Source organism: Pipistrellus kuhlii, unplaced genomic scaffold (assembly GCF_014108245.1).
Source record: "Pipistrellus kuhlii isolate mPipKuh1 unplaced genomic scaffold, mPipKuh1.p scaffold_m20_p_10, whole genome shotgun sequence".
Classification (NCBI taxonomy): Eukaryota; Metazoa; Chordata; class Mammalia; order Chiroptera; family Vespertilionidae; genus Pipistrellus; species Pipistrellus kuhlii.
The window spans coordinates 31,258,229-31,280,149 of record NW_023425405.1 but is presented as its reverse complement, the minus strand read 5'-3'; the positions used below and the strand labels follow the sequence as shown (position 1 = coordinate 31,280,149).

The window sequence follows — 21,921 nt, the reverse complement described above, 5'->3', positions numbered from 1 at the left end:
CACAAGGCAAATGTGGGAAGAGAGTCAGGCTCAGGTCTTGTGATTCTAGAGTTTTCATCCCAGATGAGAGACCTCTAACTGCTCTGGAAGAAAAGACATCAAATCTACTATTAGTTTGATGGTGCCTACAGACTAGGAGACCATGCATTCTGGAGGAATATATTCCTTTTTGAACTAGGTATAAATATTGTTTAAAGTGCTCTTTTTGAAAGCTAATGACACAATTACGTTAAGTGCATACAATCTTCCCACATTTAGAATGTGTGACAGTCCTGGATCAAATCAATTTAAATGGATACAATATTACATACTTGGTATATTTTTCATTTCAATTTTTGCCCTTTTGTATTTTTGGACATTGTGTTCAATTTGGGTTAGCAGTTCTTATCGAAGAATACTAAGATGAGACACACTATTGTATTTTAGCTGACATGAGACAAACTTTTCTAAATTAAAACTAATGACTAAATCATTTTGATTTTCAAAATGGATAAAAGAACAATTTAGATTGAATTTGCAGTATTTAAATAGAATGTATTAAAGAAAAGAATGATAAAAAGGTACACCTGTCTGCAAACATAACAAGTTTGGATTAACTCTTTTTAATATAATATGTTAAAAAGATTTAAAAAACAGTTTTTGTGTGCAAAATGCAATCAAATTTAATCAGTTTGGCATTAATTAAGCTCTAATAATGTACTTCAGTGTCTCTCCTAAGTAGTGTGATCCATTTCCCCATCATCCAGGTCGATTTGTGCACATTATGGTGTCATCATAATTTTAAAACATACTGAGAAAATGACAGAGCTGCAGAATTAAAATAAATGATTAATGGTATTTTTTTCATGTTTTGTACTAATAGGTATTACTGAGCCTTTAAATTAATAGAGCTGTCAAGCTCACGGGTGTTACAGAGCTAGCAATGAACCAAAATGGAAATTATATATTCCACAGACACCTAAAGATGACACTTCAGAATATTTTAAATTTTAATTAGTAGGTGCAATTGTTTTGTTCCCCACAACCAGTGCAAATTAATTGGAAATTAGTCACAACCAATCCCTTTTTCAACAGTCTGAAATGAAAGAGATTGGTGCTTTATACTTTAACATACTTGTTTGGGGGCCAGAAAGCACACATGCAGTAAATTGCATTGTCAATTACAAAACAACAACTGTTATGAAATTAGGAAAAATTATGCACAGGTAAACAAAACTAATTAATGCATAAGTAACTGGGGAACACATGAAATAACGTCCAACTAAACACTAAAGTGCCAGTCTTTGAAAAAAAAAAAAAAGACTTCAGAAATGCAAATTTATGCACAATATTTACCAATAAAGTCTTAGGTAAAAGGATGCTTCTAGTTTATGTTTTATTTAACTGCATTTGGAGTCTCACTACCACTCACACCTTAATAAATATACCCATCAGAATGCAGTCTGCTTATTTAAATATGTGTCAAGGTGGCAAAAGACTGTTAGTTAATTTTCTATTCCTCAAATATCAAGATAAGACTCATTGAATATCAAATGATAATATTTTCATCTTTAAGATTTATCCCTATTCTTTATTTAAATAGTAGGCAAAATGCAATTTCTATGCACATCAGGAAAGTATTATCTACACAAAGCATTTTTCAACTGACAATTTTTTGGTTACTCTTTGTCATCACTAAAAATACAAATATTCCTTTGTTGGACCATTGGTATGGCTTAAGGTTACTTGAAAATGGTATGTCTACAAAGGTAGCAAGTGCCAAGTTACAACAGCTGTGTAACTTCTAATGAGAAAATAATATTCACATAAAATTCTCAAAACAAGACCAATTTCCAGGAAATCAGCCAAGTACATTCAATATTATTTCATACTATTTAAAGGTAATTGATTTAATGAAAGGATGCTGGGAAATTCAAGAGATAAACAAATCTACAGATAACTTTCACAGCACTATTATTTACTTTGCATAGTAATTTTCTTAAGCTTTTTTCCTTCCCTCTTTGTGAAAATGCCATAACACATGGCTCTAATGCAGTGAAAAATATTTTAAACTTCAGTCTATATTGAATATTTGCAAAAGTGCTAAAAACGTTGACTCTTTCACAAAAAAGCTGATATGCTAAAGTTTTAATAAATTGGTTGAGATTTTATAATACAATAGTTGTAAGGCTGTATAATATCTCATTTGTTTTCAATTCCCAGGTCTGTGGGAATTTAGATAATAGATATATCGATAGGAATACCCACCTACCATCTATAAGCAAATTTCAACTATTTTCTTACTTCCCAAATTCACCCTATTCTCCCCATAAATCTTCCCATGTACTCTTTATGTTTAGGTTTTGGTAGTTTTTTGTTAGAAAACATAGTTCTCTTCACAATTTCCCTTTAAAATTGTGTCATATCTTTAGTAACCAAGAGAGATATAAACATATATCCTATTGGGAAAAAAAAATACATCTGACACCATTGCAGTTTCTAACATATTATGTGAAATGTTTATTTAAATAATATTCCTGAGTAGAAAGGATTTTCATGGTAGTTAACTCTACAAGTGAGTTGAAAGGGGCATTAAAACAATCTCAGTTTATTTTGCTTTTGAACTATAAGTTCTGGTTAGATCTGCTAAAGTGCCAAGAGGTCTCATAGGCCTGGCTACTTGTGCATTTTTGCTCCTGTGCCCGATACTGTGTTTAAGTCATTGTACTCTTCCCTCTGAACATTTATCTGTAAGAAAACAAGCTTAATGGAGAGATAGCATGTTTGGGAGTAGAAAAACAAGTTAGGAACAGTTAAAGTGATAACTTTTTGCCACACGACCTTGGACATTCATCTGAAGTCACTGCCATAGTCTAAAAGCCTCCCTATGATTATGTAACTCAATTGCAAAATCTTAAAACATGTTTGCTTATAGACAAAGCAATCCAAAGAACAAACTCATGTAGTCATCCATGTCATTACTGGTGTGAGAAATACAATACCTGAAACTTAACATTATCAACCATGAGGATGATAGAAAAGCTATGCCTTTTTGGTTCATTATTTTCATTCAAACAACAAGGTATATGTCTCAACTGCTTAAATGAAGGACACAAGAATGGGGAAAAGTTTAAAGAAGTTATCTCAAAATGTATAAGATGTAAGATTCAAGGTTTGGGGTAATTCTTAAACTTATTTAGTACTAGAGGCCCAGTGTATGAAAATTCATGCACTCAGGGGCAGTGGAGAAGGGGGAGGCTCAACCTGGCCTGCACACTCTCTCAGTATGAGACCCCTTGGGGAATGTACACCTGCTGGCTTAGGCCCACTCCCCAGGGAATCAGGCCTAAGCTGGCAGTCAGACATCCCTCTGGCAGCCCAGGAGCCCTCAGGGGATGTCCAATTGCAAGGAATGGGCCTAAATCATCAATAGTACATCCTTAGTGCTGCTGAGGAGGCGGGAGAGGCTCCCGCCACTGCCACTGCACTTGCAGCCATCAGCCCAGCTTATGGCTGAGCAGAGCTCCCCCTATGGGAGTGCACTGATTCCTAGGAGGCAGCTCCTGCATTGAGCATCTGCCCCCTGGTGGTCAGTTTGCATCATAGTGACCAGTTGTTCTGGTTGTTCTGCCCCTAGGGTCAATTTGTATATTACCCTTTTATTAAATAGGACTTTTGTAAGAGATATAAAATGTGGACTATACAGTGAAATCTTGAAGTTGGCAGATAAGCAATTCTGGCTAATAATATGCCTACTCAATGAGGACAAACTCAGGCAGATCTCAAAACAGCCACACGCAACAAAATTAAGGAGAGTGGTGATGTTTTCAGGTTTGGTTAAAAAGAAGTAAGTATACTCCACCCGGTCCTTCCCACTGAAAGCAACTATAAACCCTGCAGGTGGAGCAGCTACTAGAGGATGCTGAAAAGTAAGAGACGGGGGCAGACTGGGGAAGGAAACCAGGGCAGGAAGTACAGTGAACCAGTGATGCATTTCATCGTTTTCTCTTCTCTCGTATTTCCTAGCCTGACTTAAATGCAGTCCCAAACCTGGAAATGCACATCAAGTACAGAGAGTTCTACAAAAGCCTGGTCTTTCTGTTTCAAGGGGTAGAAAATTACGGCCCCATAAGTCAGAGAGAGCTGGAAAATATCTTGTCCTATTTAGCCTACTACCAATCTCTCCCATCAGAGTCCTTTGCCAATTCCTTAGTAGTGGGTGCCTCCAACTACAATGAAGGAAAGCCATTATCTCTGATCAGTACAACTGTGGTCCCAAAGCATGGGTGAATGCCTGATAATGTTTCTTTCTCTATCCTCTTTCTAGAAGGTCCTGGAGGCAGGTGCTATATCAGGAAGTACAGGGAAACCAAGGTCTTTGATTTCTAGCCAGAAGAGCAATATGAAAACCTTGGGAGGCAAATAAACAAACAATAACAACAACAAAATACACACAAAAATACTTCCAGGAGATTTCTGGAGTGAAGGGAAATATAAGAAAGCTATCTCTAAAGTTGTATACGATCTCCTCAGTATATCCCTGAGCCTGATTTGCATAGATTTGACCTTGAGAAGCATACTAAAAATTTAGAGAACTGAATTAGGGGGTAGCCACAACCCAGGTTCCAGACAGGTCTATGGGTCGTGTATATGTATTATAAGATAAATGTGATAAACATTGCAAAGACTTTGAAAACTGAATTGATATTAGAACTACAACTCACAGGAAGCAGATCAGAATTTGTGATCTGAACCCAACTGAGTCAATTACCTGCTGAAAGAACAAGAACAAGAAGAAATCAACATTCCCTACAAGAATTGAAGAATACCCAGAGTAAATATGATATTTAATATATTCACAATATAATTGAAAATGGCTCAACGTGAGCTGATCCAGGAAAAACTCAAACACTCCTATGGGGAAAGATAGTCAATGATGTGACCTCTGAGATACTAGTGTTGAAATTATCAGACAAGGATTTTATAATAGCAACTATAACTAAGCTCCAAGAAGTAATGGCAGATCCTCTTGAAAGAAAAGACAACCATTGGCTGAGAAATAGAAGATTTAAAAATGAAACCAGTTAAATATTTTACAACTAAAATATACAATGACAAAAATTTAAAAAAAGGACTTGCCTGGCCTGTGTGGCTCAGTGGTTGAGCATTGATCTGTGAAACAGGAGGAGAGGGCACATGCCCTAGTTGTGGACTCAATCACCTGTGTGGAGTCTACATAAGGCAGCTGATGAATGATTCTCTCTTATCACTGATGTTTCTCTCTCTCTCTCACTCTCCCTTCCTATCTAAAGTCAATTAAAGGCCTGGATGAGCTGAAGAACAGAATGGAGATGACAGAGGAAAAAGTCAGTGAACTTGAATATAATGAAGATATTATCCAATTTGAACCATAGAAAGAAAAAATAGGGGAAAGTTAGCAAAGACTCAGAGACCTATGAGATAATACTCAAAGTATCTAAAATATCATCAGGGTTTTAAAAGGAATGGAGGATGAGTGTGATGCTTAAATAAATAGTTGAAGAAATAATGTATGAAAACTTCACATTTGGCAAGACATAAACCAACATATTCATGAAACTCAGAGAAACTAAAACAAAATAAGCTCAAAGAAATTCATCTCCAGACTCATCAAAATCAAATGACTGAAAACTAAAGACAAAGAAAAAATCTTGAAAGCAGCCTGAGAAAAGTGATGCATATGGTGGAGCAAAGATTCAAAAGACTGTGGATTTCTCATCAGAAACCACATTGTGTAAGACACTGTGTGAGATATGAAGGGGAATTAAGGATGACTCTTAAGATGTTTACAATTAAGTCAGAAGAGCTGGATGCATACATGGATAGCCAAAACATAGGGCCATGCACTGGGATGCCATTAAGACAATATCTACAGAAAGTCACAGGAGTACAAAGGACCAGGCAAATATTTCAAACAGAAGGGTAGTTTAAAAGGCTTCATGAGGAAATTGCTGCTAAGCTTAGCATTGAAGGAAGGGATTTTATTTTTAGTATAGATGTGTTTGTATCCTATAGTCTTCTGGAAAGATTTGAAGTCACTTACAAAGTATCCTATCAATAAAGGGGGAATATGCTAATTGACCATCATGACCTCACAAGATGGCAGGGCCCACAGCCACAAGATGGTGGCACCCAGTCTCCTCAGCACTGCCAGGGGGCAGCAAGCACCATGCGTCTCATAAAGCCAAAGTCCCCAGTCTCCTCAGGGAAAGGCAGTTGGGGGTGATCAGGCTGGCAGGGGAAGGCAGTTGAAGGCATTCTGGCTGGCAGAGCAGGGCAGTTGAGGATGATCATGCCAGCAGGGGAGCGGTTAGGCATCAATCAGGCTGGCAGGGGAGCGGTTAGGCATCAATCAGGCTGGCAGGAGAACAGTTAGGGAGCTATCAGGCTGGCAGGCAGAGTGGTTGGAGGCAATCATGCAGGTGAGCAGTTAGGAATTGGAGAGGGTGCATGCTGGCAGACTGGGCTGAGGGACATTCCCCCACCTCTGTGCACAAATTTTGTGCACCTGGCCTCTAATATATATATAATCCCAACAGGATATAATAATTAATCCGGTCAATCTGAGTAAAAGAAAAAAAATATATGAAAATAAACTATAGGTAACATTTGATGACAAAATCGCAAACCATTCACCTTAGAAAATTGCTGAAAGAAACCACAGCTTTTCTGTTAGTTGGCTGTAAGGCCAGAAGAATGAGTCTCTGACTGCACCACAAAATATGGAAAGGGATATTTAGGCACAAGGTGAAACAGTGTAAGTAGAAAGGCTCTGGAAAGTGGTCTCTATGTACCATGGCAGGTTGGTGCCAGCCTTGGGGGAATAATTTCATGCCATGACAAGGATTCTGAGCTTTCTTCTATGTGAAATGAGTTTTGAGCCCTAGACAGTTTGGCTCAGTGGATAGAGTCATCTGAAGGGTCCTGGGTTCAATTCCAATCAAGAGCACTTACCTTGGTTACATGCTCCTCCTCGGCCCAAGCCCTGGCTGGGCTTGTGCAGGAGGCAACCAATTGATGTGTTTTTCTCACATCAGTATTTCTCTCTGTCTTTTTCTCTCTCTAAAAACCAATGGAAAAATATCTTCTGGTGAGGATTTAAAAGAAATGAATTTTGACATCAGGGAATAAGACAATTATAGTTGTGTTATTCATAAATAATTCTGGCAATAGTGTGATGGATAGCTTTGACTATACTGGGAAGCAAAAAATAATGTATTAAAGAGAAAAATATATGTCTTTTGGCCACCTGTATGTGCTTTTTGGAGAAGTGTCTATTCATATCTTCTGATCATCACTAATCATCAGAGAAATGAAAATCAAAACCACAATGATCTACTACTTCACACCTTTCAGACTTACTATCATCAATAAATCAATAAACAACAAATGTTGACAGGGATGAGGAGGAAAGGGGACCCTCGTGCACTGTTGGTGAAAATGCAGACTGGTGCAGCCACTATGAAAAACAGTGTGGAGGTTCCTCAAAAAAATTAAAGAATGGAAGTGCCTTATGACCCAGCATTCCCACCTCTGGAATATATCTAATGAAACCTAAAACACTAACTTGAAAAAATATATGCACTCCCAAGATATAGAAGCAACCCAAGGGCTCATCAATAGATGAGTGGGCAAAAAAGCTATACTACAAGGAACACTACTTGGCCATTAAAAAGAATGAAACTTTACTTTTAGTGACAGCATGGATGGACCTAGAAGGTATTATGCTAAGTGAAATATGTCAGGCAGAGAAAGACAAATACCACATGATTCCACTTATGTGTGGAATCTAAAACACAAAGCAAAACAAACAAACAAAAAAAAGAAACAGATGTATAAATAAGAGAATAGACTGACAGTTGACAAAAGGGAGGGGGATTCAGGGACTGAATGAAGTGGTGGAGGAATTAATAAGTATAAATTGGTAGTTAGTAGAATTGTCACAAAGATGTAAATTATAGCATAGGGAATATAGTTACTAATATTGTAATTGTGTATGGAGCCAGGTGGGTACTGGAGAGTATGTGATTTTCTAACCGCTATATTGTACACCCAAAACTAATGCAGAATAATACTTAATGTAAACTGTAATTGAAAATAAATAATGAAAAAGTTGTTCCCTTATAATATCTTGTTATAGAAATCAGTCAACTTTTCCCTTTTTGACATGTCTATACCTCCAAATAAATAAATAAATAAATCCCCTTAAAAACTGAATTATGTTATAAAAGTTGTAATTAATTACTACCATCAGAGATACAATAGAAGCCCTGAGGAGTGACTGGATGAGGTAGTAAAGCATTATAATTAAGAGAAAGGCATTAGAGCCCCCTGGCCTGTTCTACCCCTGAGTGGCCTTGCCAAGTTGCTCTATTTACCTGGCTTCAGTTTTTTCCTTTCTGTGTCAATGGCATGAAATTAATTTGTAATTAGCAAATGACTAAACATTAACTTACACTTTAAATTTATGGTTACTTAAAATACAATAACAAACACATAAATCAACATCTAATAGGACACAGAACACTATTGCTCTTCATAAAGAATTTGCATTTCAAAGTTGTGCTGAAAATACTCTCTTTGCAAAAACAATTGTCAAAATGAAGTTAACTCTAGATAATGGCAGTGTCTTTGGGCAATGAGAAAAAGACCCAGTCTTCACGGGAGAGGGTACAGCAAAGGTGAGGCAAGGAGCCAGTGTCTGAGTCCAGAGGATGCTAGTGCCAAGGAGGTAACCTGGCATTCAAGTCAGAAAATAACACATTAGAGAATGGCCCACACAGTGGAAATGGGTATAGCAGGAGACAGGTATTCTCAGGGCATGAAATGATCAAGTATCTTCCATTGAAATACCAGGGATCAAGCATAAGGCAGTAAGATAGACTTGGCAGGGATTGGCTCAGTACCAGTTGTATGTTGAAGGTATTTAATGTTGGAAGCTAAGAATGGGCAAATGAATTCAGGGTCTTGAGAAGTATTATCCCAAGGAAGGTATAAAAAAGGCAAAGATCACATATATGCCTTCCAGAAGTTGCCTTGATGTCAATTATAGGTAATATAGTTAGCTATTTGGTATGGTTATGAAGTACCAAGGCTGAACCATTGGACTCATTGTAGTCAGGAATGAGGTGGAAGAGTGGAGAAAATGATGTTCAGTTATGGATGGAGGGCAGCATGAAAAAAGTGTCAAAAGGTAAATTGTATTACTCAGCTAAAGAAAAAAAGTTTATTTGGAGAAAAGGAAAGTGCATGATGAAATGAAAAAGAAGTTAGAGAGGATAATGGAGGAACAGGAATTATATTGGTGTTTTGAATTATATTTTATCAGATTGAAAAAAGGAAATGATTTTCAGTAGAAGAGTGTCATGGTACAATTAGTATTTTATGTGACCATTCTGGCAGAAAAGTGAAAGATGAATCTAGATTTAAAAAATTGAGATAGGGAAAGATTGATCTGGTTATTGTTAGGAATGAGAAAGAAGTAAAATGGGAACAAGGGAGAAATAAAATCGAGAATAGTGGCATTTGGGATGAAAAAAAAGAAAAGATTTCAGAAATATGTCATATCACTAGGTAGGCATGGTCATGAATATAAAGATTTGGAAAAGTATAATGACTCTCAGGATTTTAGCTTAGGGAACATTGGATACATAATGTAGCTAATTCAAAGGGAGGAGCAGGAGTTTGGAAATGTTATAAGAAGTCAGCAGATGGTGTGGGGGGAGGAGGTGCAGGGATTGTGAAGGAGAGAGAGGGGAAAATAGTTGGGCTCTGGAGTCCAGGCTAAGGAATGAAGTCTTCTAGAATCAAATGGCCAAAATTGATTCTCTGTTAACTCGGTAAGTACTAGAAAACTATAAACACCGGAATACTTAACACATTTCTTGGCTACTTTCGTGTAAGATAATTTAAAAGATCATAAAAATTATGCTAAGCAAAATAAACCAGTCAGATAAAGATAACATTCACATGATCTCACTCATTTGTTGAATTGAATGAACAAAACAGATCTAGAGACACAGAAGCATGGAACAGACTATCAGAGGGAATGGAGGTAGGTGAGTAGAAAGAGACCAACCAAAGAATTTGTATGCCTAATCCATGGTCATAGACAATAGTGTGGTGAAGGTCTGGGGTGGGGGCTGGAGCAGGCCAAAAGGGGTCAATGGGGAAAAGGAGGGGACATATATAATATTTTCAACAATAAAGATTAAAAAACACAAAGTATATATTTGAAGAGTTAACTTTAAGTTGTCTGGTTTTTGCTTTTCTTGATATTTGAACTCAGGATTTATGAAGTTTGTAAGTAAATACTACCTCAAATTTTTTAAATTACTTTTTTTTTACTGTGGTAAAATATGAGTAACATAAAATTTTCTATTTTAACTATATTTAAGCACACAGATCAATGGCATAAAGTACATTCACATTGCTGTACAAACATCACTGCCATCAATTTCCAAAATTTATGATACTTTGATTTTTAAGGTATTAATTGATAAACAATTAAGACCCATTTATCACCTTTCTTTCCATTTTACATACTGCACTTAAAGAAAAAATGGAATTTCTGCTGTGCTCCAAAATTACATCTAGAGCAATTCCTGCATAAATTGAAGATCAGCTTATGGATATTTAAATTCGGCAAAGAATTTTAACATTCTACCAATTCTTATGTTCTATAAGAAAAATACTGTCTTATTGAATCGAAGCAAAGAACACTCTCTATTTAAACCATGCCAATGTTATAAATGCTAACATTCTCATCAGTTGAAGTGAAATTTAAAGTTCAGAACTCCATGTGGTTCTAGGAAAAGCAGCGTTTGCCAGAATGTGAAGTAACAATAATAAGCCATAGTCTGATATACTTCTTGGCCCTCTGTAGGCTGTAATAAATGTTTGATGTGAATAAAAGTATTTGCAAGGAGAGAATATTAAATATGCTATATAAAATGTATTATTAATTCAACAATTGTATAGATCATGATAATTAATAGGCAAAATAAATGTCCAATTACTCATTGAAAGGAAATAACAAATGTATTACAAGTACTCATGTGAAATAAGCTAAAGTTATTCTAAAACATTTATTCGATTTTAATAGACATAGACTTTTAAAAGCTGGAGCAGAGCAGTAGGTGGGCTTACCAAAGGTCACACTGGAGGGACTGTGTCCTGAGGATGGACTGTGTAGCTGCAGCGAGTACAGCTAGGCCACCTGTATTTCAGTCTCTACTTTGCCATTTACTATCTGTGTGGAACAAGGCAAACTATTTCACCTTTGCCTGCCTCAGTTGCTTTATCCATAAAATGAAACCAGTCATAAGTTTTGTGAGCATTTAGTGTGTCAACACATGCCAAGTGTCTAAAACTGGAACAAATTAAAAACTTAATAGTTGCTATACATTGTTATTGCTATTGATCCTTCATGATTTAAAACAGCAAGAAAGCTAAATTCCCCCTCTCCCCGAGAAGAGTCTAAAATAATACAGAGTACTAATGGAAGGTATTTGTTTTCACTGTCTTTTATTTATTCTCTTGTTACTTGGGCTGATGAAAAGTGACCTTTTATGCAAGACAAGCATAATGCTATTACCACCACCCCTACCATCTTGTATTACAACACTATCAGCATGAGCATTGCAACTACCATCACTGTTATCACTGACAGCATCTTAGCGCTTCATGACCACCTCATTGCCATCACCACCACCACCACCACCACCACCATGATCATCACAATTGCTATCATCACCATAACCAAAGTTTCACCACAGCTTCCATCATCACTATCATGAGCTCTGTTACTTCAATGCTATAATTCTAACCATCACCACCACCACACTACCACTAGCAACAGCAACAACATCTTTAACCTCCATATGAACATAAATGTAAACTTTAAAAATGTCATTTGGAAATGGACAAGAACTAAGTGTATATACCTAGTAAAGGGAGAGGAACATGAAATTCAGAGGAGGAAGGGAGAGGGAGAGAGAGAGATACATACACACATGAATGTGAGAGATACATCAATTGTTGCCTCCCATGTGCCCAGACCAGACCATGGATGGAACCCACAAACTAGGCATGTGCCCTGACTGGGAATTGAACCTTTTACCTTCTGGCATATGGGACTAAACTCCAACCAATTGAGCCACACTGGCATCCAGGGCAGAAACAGGAAAAATTAAAAGGGTGTTTGGTCCCATGTACAGAGATAGTAAAAGGCATAAGAAGTAGCCAGTCTAGAGTAATTTTTCACATGCTTGTTTTATAGCATTATTGCAGAACTAATGTATATCACAAACTTGGGGTTCAAGTAGCTAAAAGGAATATATTAGGAATAAACAAAGAGTCATATGTATGTGCTCTAAACAAAGGCTGAGTCAATAATTTCTGGGTAAAACCACTAGATAGGTATGATTAAAACTTCCCTCTTTTATGCTAAGTTGTGCTGTTTGGAATCTGTAGCCAAAATTGTTTAAATTAATGGTTAAGAGAATGGGCTTTAATCAAAAGAAACCTGGATTGAGTTCCATATCTGCTTCATATCTGACTTTGAATAAGTTATTTTACCTTCCAAAGCATCAGTTTTCTCCATCTGAAAAGTGGTGCTAACCATTATTGAGAATTTGTGTAAATATTTATTAAATACTAATATAATGTACTATGTCAATTATACCTCAATTAAAAAAAAAACATGCACCACCAGCACTTAGCAAAATGCTAATACTAATTTAATATTAAGACCTCCCCTATCACTCTCTAAACAGTGTCGCACCCAATCTTAAGGTAAGAGTGAACATTGATTCATTTCTTTCTCTCATCCCTTATCCCTCACCCCAAGGGAACTCATTAGCAAGTTCTTTCTGCTTCAATTCCAGAAGGTAGCTCAAATCCATCCACTTCCCTGCCACTATCCTTGCCCAGCCCCAGACTACTTTGATAGATCCTGTCTCCCAGCTGCAAGTCAGAACAATCTATTCTCCACGTAGCAGCCAAGGTGAACTTTAAACATATCAATCAGATGATGCTCAAAGTCTCAATAGCTTTCCTATTATACTTACAATCAGATGCTAACTCTTTGCTATCATTTTTCTACTTGACCTGACCCCTGTCCATCTTTTGCTTTACCTCTCACCACTCTCCCCTACTTCTAGAAGCTTTGGTCATACCGTCCTCCTTACTGTTTCTTTAACACACTGAGCTTCGACTTTTCTTTCAAAGAAGCCCCCCAGATCCACCCATAAAGTAGCATTCTCCACACTTTACCCAGTTCCTCTTCATTATTTTGCCTTGTTTTTTTCATAACCTTGTAATCCGAAGTTATGTTATATGTCTATTTACATTTACCCAATCTCTTATTATCAGAAATAAGTTCCTTGAAGACAATTAAATTATCAATCATGGTCTATTCAATTTCATTATTTCAATTTTCTATAATTGATCACGATTATGTTTCCATTCTTAGTGCCAACCAGCAGTGCCTAGCATATTTATGAAATGTAACAAAATGTTCATTATTCAAATGAACATAGAAAATTTGGGGGTTATAAGTTTCTGACTTAACTAATACCTCATTATGGGGAAAAAGTATAGAGAAAGTTTTTCTATAGAGAAAGAAGCCCTCAAATCCCCAAATGGAGGCAAAAGAACAGATGGGAGACTTTTGTCTAAAGGTATCATATACCAATTCCTCATATGCTATTCTGAAGTAAGTATAAGAAAGGTACAAGAAAGTTTATCAATTCTGTTTAGTTTCAGAGTGTATAACTGATCTATAGCGTTTAAAGGTTATACCTAGGCTAACACAGACACTCCAAAGCTAAATCACTGTCAAGGGCTTATAATGCTTAAAACCTGAATGTAATCGATTTATTACATAACTAAGAAAATAAATGGTACCTCTTACATATTATGATTATTGAGTTATAGACATTAGTTAGTTATAGGAGTATATGATACCTAGTAAGCAGAAATGAAAGGACTAGAATTTCAACTACTCTACTCACTGTGCATGGGGTCTGCATCCATGGTTCCCCATCGATCTGCATTGGCAAAGACTTGCTAGTCCTGGAAGAAAAGATTTACTTTTAATTATATCACTGAAAGACTTTATCTAACAGACTATGCATGTAAGACATAAGATAATGAGACCAGGAAATGAAAATATGGTAACAGCTGGGCTCTAAAGTTATCTATTTTAAAAGTGACTTAAATTCTTGCTTATTAATGAACTAGAGGCCCAGTGCACAAAATTTGTGCATGGATAGGGTCACTAGGCCTGACTGGGGCCTTCCTTCCCTGGCTGCCAGTCAGAGCCTTCCTTCATTCCATGACGACCCCTGGTGGTCAGCGAGTGATCGAACTCCCGGTCTCCTGATCAAACACCCAAGGGAACATTTCACATATTAGCCTTTTATATATATAGATATCTTAAAGGTTCCTTGATAGGGATGTTGCACTTCCTGGTAAATGTGGTGATATAACAAAAACTCTGATGCAAAAAACAAAAGTAATGTTTATATTTAATGGCAAAACCAGAATTCCTACAGCCAGAAGAAATTCCTTGTTTTCATTGCAAACATGGAATAAAAGTGTTTGTCATCTCAGACTTTCCAGTATCAACACTTTCATGTAAAGAATGCTGCTTATTTTTGTGTTGTAATACATGCTTTTACCTTAATATCAGATATACCTTTTTTTCTGTAGGTAAACATTTTGGGGAAAAATGTTTTTTTTTTGACAAGGTTCAAATGTAACACATATATAAAATCTTATTAATTCACAATAGTTAATTATTTAATTATATATAAAAATTGGTGCACTTTGATCCATGAAGGAATTTAAATTAATAATGCTCCAACAGCGTTTTCATTGGGTAATTTGCCCAGCAGATACCCCGATGCTTTAGTAAACTAAACTGAGCCTTTCAATACACTACACTGAATGTAACCCAGATTGGAGGGGATAAAATCTGTATGATAAAATTGTACCCATGGTCTCAACAAAAGATTATTGAATGCAAATGAACCTGATAAGTCATAGCTAAGCAATTTTCATTATTTTGAAATATATCAGTATTCATAATTGAAAACTTGAGATACAAATAAGACAAATGTTGTTATCAGACTCCTGCATACTTTTAATTAGTTTGTAGTTATACTATGTCAACGCCCATTTTCAATTGCAGAGATAGAACTACCTGATGACCACAGAGGAGCACTGAGCCAGCCGCCTCCCAGCACTTTTTAGTCCTGTGTAGATCTGCCCCATCTCCATGGCTCCTTCCAAGCCAACCACCTCCAGCAGCTGATCACTCAGATCTAGAAGGAAACAGAAGCCTTGTAAGCCACAGTGCATAGGCATGTGTGTACAATGTAACGACATCAGATATGGAGTTGGAAAATAAAAACTACTTCACAAAGAAAGCCTCTCTGTCTTGGGTACTGAAAGTAATGAAAAGATGGCCTATTTAAGAAACTCTCAGTTTAACTAAACCTTGAGGTGCTGTGCGAAAAGATTTGCTGTCAGCTTATTCTAAAACAAAACGGGCAGAAGGGATCGCGAGCCAAAGAATGCCAAAAAGTATACCAGTAGTTTTTAACATCAACAAACTTAATGTTATTCCACATGTATATGTGGGACACTATACACCCACATCAGACATTTGGCAGCACACACACATTTCAGCGCTATAAATAAAGTATGAGAATATTCTGTCAAATATGATTTTGTTAACTTACTCCAACAAAAGACCTAAGAGATCATGCAATTACAGTTCTCGTTTTAGACAAAAGAAGGCCGAGTCTCTAAATCGCTGAGAGACTTGTCCAGAGTCATAGGTAACTCTGTGCAGAAGTTCAAGAAACAACATTAATTTATTGCAACGATCTCCTGATGATAGGAATAAAATGTGGAAGTGGACTAGCTAATTAGCACAGTGCAATCATTTTTTTTTTTAAAACAGGGTACAGCAGAGAGAATCCAATAGTAATAGGCATTGCTTGTTGTTTACAAAGTAAACACTGAACTAATCTATTTCTATATATCATCTCATTCACTCTGCCTGAAAACCACTTTAAGGCAAATATGGGATTATTCTAATTTTTAGACAGAGGAACTGAAAATTAGAGAAATAACTTATTCATACCCACATACGTAGGAAGTGACAGAGCCAAAGTTTAAACCCAACTACATTTTGTTGCATAACCACTATGTTATATTTGATAAATCAGCCATATCAAAAAGGCTTTAAAAATTACAGAAATGTTTCTTATATAGGAAGAGAGGTTGGGAGAGGCTTTAAAAATATACATGTATTTTTATTGTTTTCAGAGAGGAAGGGAGAGGGAGAGAGAGAGATAAAAACGTCAATGATGAGGGAGAATCATTGATTGCCTGCCTCCTACATGTCCCCAACTGGGGATCGAGCCCATAACAAGGGCATGTGCTCTGACCAGGAAATCGAACTAGACTTCCTGGTTCATAGATTCTTGCTCAACCACTGAGCCACACTGGCCAAGTGGGAGGCATTTTTTACTCAGCCAGAAAACAAAAAGTGTACTAACTTCAATAGAATCCTGTAGAACCCAGCTCTGACACATAATCTACCAGCTTTCCTATTGAGCAATGAATATTGAACCTTTGATTTGGAGGTGAAACTCTAGGTGCATATATATGGTCCTTTTATTTTAATACTAGAGGCCCAGTGCTCAGATTCGCAACCTGGGACCCCTTGGGGAATGTCAGAGAGCTGATTTTGGCCTGGTCCCTGCAGGTCAAGGTGAGGGACTCCACTGGTACATAAATCTGTGCACTGAGCCTCTAGTATTATAGAAGAGCTTTGATTAATCTCTTCCCACCCTCCCCTCTTCACTCTGAGATTCATTAGTCTGTTCCATGTTTCCATGCCTGTGCGTTGAGCATCTGCCCCCTTGGTGGTCAGTCTCTGTCATAGCTACTGGTTGGTCGGCATGTTGCTTAGGCTTTTATAGATATAAATTCTCATGAGTTTTCAAGTGTAAATAGTTTAATATTGTTTTAGTAGCAGACAATGCTGGAGGTTGTCTCAGATTGGGAGGTATGATGATTATATAAGATAATCATGTAATAACTAGTCATAGCTAAAGTTCTATTTGAAGAAAAACAAGCAAATGTGTTTCATGTGGACTCCATTTTATATGGAAAATCTTTATTCTCTGCTAATAAATCAATTTGAGCATGCAGTTCAGAGATGTAGATGACACATTTTCAATACAGTTCAAGTGTGTGGCAAATAACGCTTTGAAATCCCAAAGTTTGTTAGGCTCATGATCACTGGCAAATGTAATAACCTTTGAAACAGAGAGTGTGACAAAGTATTTTGTAAGTTAACTGATAAAAAACAAACAAACACAACTATATTTTTAAACTTTAAGCTATAGCTTCAGCATGTTTTTATTCTCTAAATAAAAACAAACTTCTAGCCACAAAGTCAAATGTTAACAAATCATGATAATTTAGGACATTCACCTTGCTGTTCTAAACCCTAGTTAGACTTATTTTTTATGAAACTTACTCTGTTTCTAGTTTAAATTTATGTCGCCAAGAACAGATGGACAAGGAATGGAAACATATTCTTTCAGCTGTAGCCTACACTAAAATGTGCTTGGCTCTATCGCCTGGGTGTTATACACATTTCTTAGATATGTCAACCAGAAAACTACACTGTGGAAAGCACTAAAACCCCAGATGTGTGTCTGGTGATATTTATAAAACAACCACCACCACAACAAGATTGAAGTTCATGTTTAATATTATACATTTTGCTCTGCCTGGTTCATAAACAGGTGAAACGTTATACCAATTTTTGTAATGATCTGGCTAATAGGAACTGTTCTACAAGAACTGAAACATTTTCTCACAACAGAGTTAATCTGTGAGCTCTAACTTTTCCATGAATCACAGGGATTTTCTATACCCATGCCATATTGCTACTGTCTACCACTCTCCTCATTTTTCCCCTTCTTTTAATTTGTCTTCGTTTGTCTACCAGAAAAAAAAAAAAAAAAACCCTGATACTCATTTCTACCATTGATCATCATTAATAAAGCTTTTTCTTAAGGATTTAGATTGGGAGGGTATGATGATTATGTAAATTAATAATGTAATAGTTGGTCATAGCTAAAGTTCTATTTGAAGAGAAATAAGCAAATGTGTTTCATATGGATGCTTTCAAACTTTCATGTTCTTGCTAACACATAAAACTGTAGAAATACTGAAAAATTTACAAACTCTGGTAAAGGTAAATTAATACCATATTCCTTTTAATTAGGTGTACACAAAAATAAAATAAAAAGGAAACTCTAAATTTGTGCTGCACAAATTTGCTCCCACAACACACGGACTTAGATACAACGGTCTGCAATGCCTGTGTACAACCGATGCTTCTTACACATTGTCTTTGAGATCAGGGTCCTGATTGATTTCAGACTAAGAGATTCTGTCTTATATAACTCTAAACTGTTCCTATATGTGGTACCATCTAAAAATATAAAAGATTTGTCACTTCACATTCTAGTTAAAATTTATTTTAAGTGCAAGACCCTTTGGGTTGCCAAAACCAACCAGATAAACCTACTTATTTGGTTTGCTATCTGGCTATTGATTTCATACTTAACAGTAGAAGTAGCGAACTATAGCCTATGAATAATATCTGGCTCAATGTCTATTTCTATATGGCTTATGAGCTAAAAATGGTTTTGGCATGTTTACAAAGTGGAAAAAAAATTTTAAAGATTAATATATTGTGACATCTGAGGATTATATAAAAACTCAAAATTCAGTGTTCATAAGTTCGTTTTTATTGGAACATGTCAGAAGCCACCCATTGTCCTCACTTGCAGAAAGGTGTGGACAAGGAACCCGGAAGGCTGGTCAACCTTGAAGCTCTGAAAGGTCAGAGCCAACCACCCACTGTTTAGTTGAGAGAATGTAAAGCAATTTCCAACTTTTAGTTTTATGTAAATCCTTGCTGATTGGCTATCATTGGAATTGCCTGCCCATAGTCTTAATAAAAGGGATAGCAAGACTAGAGCAGGGTGGAGTCCTTCCCCTTGAGTTGGGCTCCCACCTGGCCCCCAATATTTCCAAATTAATATTTTCTAGTCTCTTTCATTTGTGCATGGCCTCCTCTAGAGCCTGAACCCTGAACCACGTGGACGTGGTTCAGGAACGCATCCACACCCATTCATGAAGGTTTTATCTGTGTTTGCTTTCACACTACAATAGCACAGTTGTTGCAACAGAGACCAGATGGACCTGCAAAGTCTGGAACATTGATTACCCTAGATCTTTAGATTAAAAAGTGCCAAACTCTGCTCAAGAGAAACATGAACTCTTCCAAGTCAATGAGGTTTTCACTACAACTATTAAGTGGCATTAAGGTGGCCCAAAAGTCCAAATTCCTTAGTGTATGTCTCTCTGCATAGAATAGCTGTTCTCAACCATGGAGTTTTCTCATCACAGGCATGTGCCGAAAGGTTTCTCACTATCAGTTTGTTGTTGATCATGAAATACCCATGTTTCCATAAATGTCGTGACAAAAGAAATTAGAACAGCTTCACATTTAATATTCAGCTCAGTCACTGCATCCTGGGTAGCTCTCTTGAGTGGGAGAAGGAGAGTCCTAGGTAGGAAGGCAGGAGTTGCATCCAGACATGAACATCCAGGTGAGAGTCAGCTGCATCTGTGAGTTAACTATTATACCAAATATTAAGAAATCCAACATCCTGATATTCTGAAGTATTTGTCTACCCCACAGAAGACACTGCTTTTGTCCAGGGTAAACAGTGCATTTCTGAAAGAGTTCACGCGCCTTTCTCAATGGCTCCATGGGGGTAACAGAGGCAAGAGAATCTGCCAAATTTGATATTTCCATATTTAAAATATGAATGTCTAGAATAAGTGCTTCAGAAGGAAGAAAGTTAAGGGAACAACCCAAGTTGGATCATGTTAGAGCAAGCGTCTTAACACAGGGTCAGTGACTCTGAATGCAGGAAAACACAATTTTTATTATTATAGTTTTATTGGTTTCAGAGAGGAAGAGAGAGGGATAGAGAAATAGAAACATCAGTGATGAGAGAGAATCATTGATTGGCTGCCCGTACCACACTGGGAATTGGGCTTGCAATCTGGGCATGTGCCCTGACTGGTAATCTAACAAGTGGACCCCCTGATCCATAGGTCCATGCTCAATTACTGAGCCACATTGGCAGGAAAACAAAATTTTATTCATACCAACATGTAATTGAAGACAAGCACTTCTTTCAAGTACAAATTTAGGGAAGAAACAATAGCTGTAGTAAAAATACCTGTGTTTTTCTCACTGACAGATATCACAGACATTTCCTTATCACAGCAATTTTCAACCTTTTTTATCTCATGGCACATATAAACTAATTACTAAAATTTTGCAGCATACAAAAAATATATATACTTGCTGATTTGACAAAAAATAGGTATTAATTATATTAATTCACAAAAAAAGAAAAATAGTAATTACCTACCTTTTTTTTTTTTTTGCTTCAAAATGACTTTCACACATACATACACACACACACACACACACACTCAGGTCCCTATACTAGTATATAAGGATTTCTGGTACCAAGAATTAACCAATCAGGCACAACCTTATTATGTGACATGACAAATAAGATACAACTCTGCTATAGGACCTACATATTTATAGTTTAAGACAGGGCATCCACACTGAAAGGTTATTGTTGTGTTGGCTATTATCATTTCCTTAATCTGACAATCTAAGGGAAAGGAGTAAGTGCCCCTGACTAAAGAGTCAGGTATTCCACGCTTTCAAAATTCTTGCTGCAGTCATGGTCGTGTTTCCAAATGCTATTTATACTAATTATTACTTTTAAACCTTAACACTTATTGATGCTGTTAAATTTTTAAGTTAATTTATTAATAAAGAAGCTCATATATTACTAAATCAAAATTTTAACAGCATTTCAATACAACTGGTTTTTCAGCCTGTAAAACTGTTAGTCTGCATATATTTTTATGAATTTTAAAATATTGCTCCCAGAAGTGTCTGTAGATTTTGCCAGATTTGCCAAAAAAGGACTTTAGCACAAAAATGCTAAGAAACCCTACCTTCGAGTTGAATTTGCTCTTGATATTGTAAATCTTTCTTGAATGTTGTTAGTGCTGCATTACTTTGTTACACAGGTGATCGGAGATATGAATACAAACATTTGAAAGTGAGGCGGAAGGGATAGGGTTCAAGAGCACAGGAGCAGCACAGCTAATATGCGGGTGGTATTTATTCAGAGCTTAACCTCATTGTTTTGACAGTTATGCCCCGTTAATATGTCTCATTATGTAATTGGTTCAGACTGCCATATGTGAGGGAACAGAAAAGGATGCATTACAAACACAGCCTGACTGGGGGCTGAAGCATTTCAGCATTTCTTGGAATATACTAGTAGTGAGCACTGAAGTGAGAGGTAGGGGGCAGGGCAGGACCTACTCCTTTGAGCCTGGTGTCCAGCAACATGCCACGACACTGTGGGAGGCCATGTCCTCGAGTCCACTTCTTGGACTCAGCAGGGACACTCTGTAATCACTATAAATTGCTAATTACCTAGCAGTTCATCTAGTGAGTCCTTAGTTGGCAGCGTGAGACAGAGCTAGCTATGGAGCTGTACCTTTGAGTGTGTGTAGTCTCTATGTCCTCCAGTGATGTTTCACTTATCTAGCAACCTTGGAAACATGCTTAAGGATCTAGAATAAACTTTTAAGAAGCCAAAGCATATACGAAATCCATCCACCACAGTGAATGCTTCTAGGATTCTTCCTCAACATGTCCATTCATTGCTCTTGATTTAGAGGATTTCT

General features: G+C 36.8%; 1 protein-coding gene across 2 annotated transcripts in view; it reads right to left on the bottom strand.

Annotated features, from left to right (window-relative positions):
* The window catches only part of DGKB (diacylglycerol kinase beta), a 431,951-nt gene that overhangs the window by 12,862 nt on the left and 397,168 nt on the right, over positions 1–21,921 (bottom strand). For both annotated transcript variants that reach the window (XM_036429287.2, XM_045578212.1), the window contains 2 exons: positions 15,227–15,347; positions 14,034–14,094 (listed from right to left, as the gene is read on the bottom strand). In XM_036429287.2, the coding sequence (XP_036285180.1) occupies positions 14,034–14,094; positions 15,227–15,347 (182 nt within the window). The remainder of the gene's footprint in view (positions 1–14,033; positions 14,095–15,226; positions 15,348–21,921) is intronic.